The following is a 1367-nucleotide window of genomic DNA, read 5'->3' on the forward strand; positions in this document are numbered from 1 at the left end:
TGGTACTTATTATGTAATCATTCATTTCTACCAGTGATTTATGATGCCCTAATTATTAAACTTTAAGTGTCAAACATGCTACCATATCATTCTGGACTTCTTTGGATTTGTAAATGCATCTGCTATTCGTGTTTTAGACCTATTACCTCTCATTCCAGCATATGCTGCCCCCAAAACCTGCCCCACCCTCCCTCCATGAGCCTCATTTTTTTTGAATAATTTTGTCTATCACTAATTTGTAGATGCATTTGGAACTCTTTTTTGAGTTGTCCCAAAAGAATGGAGTTTTCCATTGTAATTAGTCCATCAATTACTCTACCAGTTAACTGGGGCAGAATCAAAGTTTTTAAATACTATTCTACTTTTCTATCCAGAAACATGCTAGAGATCTACAATTTTACAAATATTTTACTATGATTCCTTTTAAAATGTTATGACTTTTAATGTATAGAATTGTCAAATCACTACGTGGTGTAACTGAAACTAATATAACATTGTATATCAACGAGACTTCAGGAATAAACAAATATTTTTTAATTTATTTATTTAATTGACAGAGAGAGACAACGAGAGAGGGAACACAAGCAGGGGGAGTGGGAGAGGGAGAAGCAGGCTCCCCGCTGAGCAGGGAGCCCGATGCGGAGCTTGATCCCAGGACCCTGGGATCATGACCTGAGCTGAAGGCAGTCGCTTAACTGACTGAGCCACCCAGATGCCCCAATAAAAAAATATTTTTAAGTATTATGACTTTTCTCAAACTTCTCATTATGATTAATTGTAGATATTTCATAGTTACTTAGTACTGCAATTGTAAATAGGATCCATGATTCCATTATATCTTTATTTTATTTATTTTACAGATCTTTCCAATATCTGGGGATGATCCTGATTTTCCTTCCTCTGTCTTGCTCTTTGATTAGCAGTGAGTTCCTGGAACTCCTTAAAACTGTGTCACTTTCATGAAAGTATCTTCCTTCTTTGCTTTTCTTGGAGCTTCTCTCCTGGTAAAAATACAATGAGACCAATAAACAAGCACACAAATGAGAAGACGTCAAATCAACATGTATGTCCTGCATTCTTTAGAGCAAACAGATTCTTGACCCCTGCCCCAAGAATCTGAGTAAATTCTGGGAAGGCAGCTTCCATAGTTTCAACTCCCACTCTCACCTTTGGAGGCCAAGGGATCTCGATGCCAAAGGGATTTGGAAGAGGCAAAGGCAGTATACAAAAGTTTAAAAATCCTTTCCAATTCTTGATCATTTAAAAATGCCCATTTTTTTTTTCTTTCTGAGTAGACTCCATGCTCAGCATGGAGCCCAATGCAGGGCTTAAACTCATGACCCTGAGATCAAGACCTGAGCTGAGAT

At 37.6% G+C, this 1367-nt stretch overlaps 1 protein-coding gene across 1 annotated transcript in view; it reads right to left on the bottom strand.

Annotated features, from left to right (window-relative positions):
• Positions 1-519: 519 nt before the first annotated feature.
• LOC112829484 (organic anion transporter 7-like) overlaps positions 520-1367 on the bottom strand; it is a 49842-nt gene continuing 48994 nt past the window's right edge. Inside the window, exon 10 of the mRNA XM_025879088.2 lies at positions 520-1001. Coding sequence (XP_025734873.1) covers positions 941-1001 — 61 coding nt within the window. The 3' untranslated portion in view covers positions 520-940. The remainder of the gene's footprint in view (positions 1002-1367) is intronic.

The sequence above is a fragment of the Callorhinus ursinus genome, unplaced genomic scaffold (assembly GCF_003265705.2).
Source record: "Callorhinus ursinus isolate GAN/ISIS: 27379988/994484 unplaced genomic scaffold, GSC_fseal_2.0 scaffold51, whole genome shotgun sequence".
Lineage (NCBI taxonomy): Eukaryota > Metazoa > Chordata > Mammalia > Carnivora > Otariidae > Callorhinus > Callorhinus ursinus.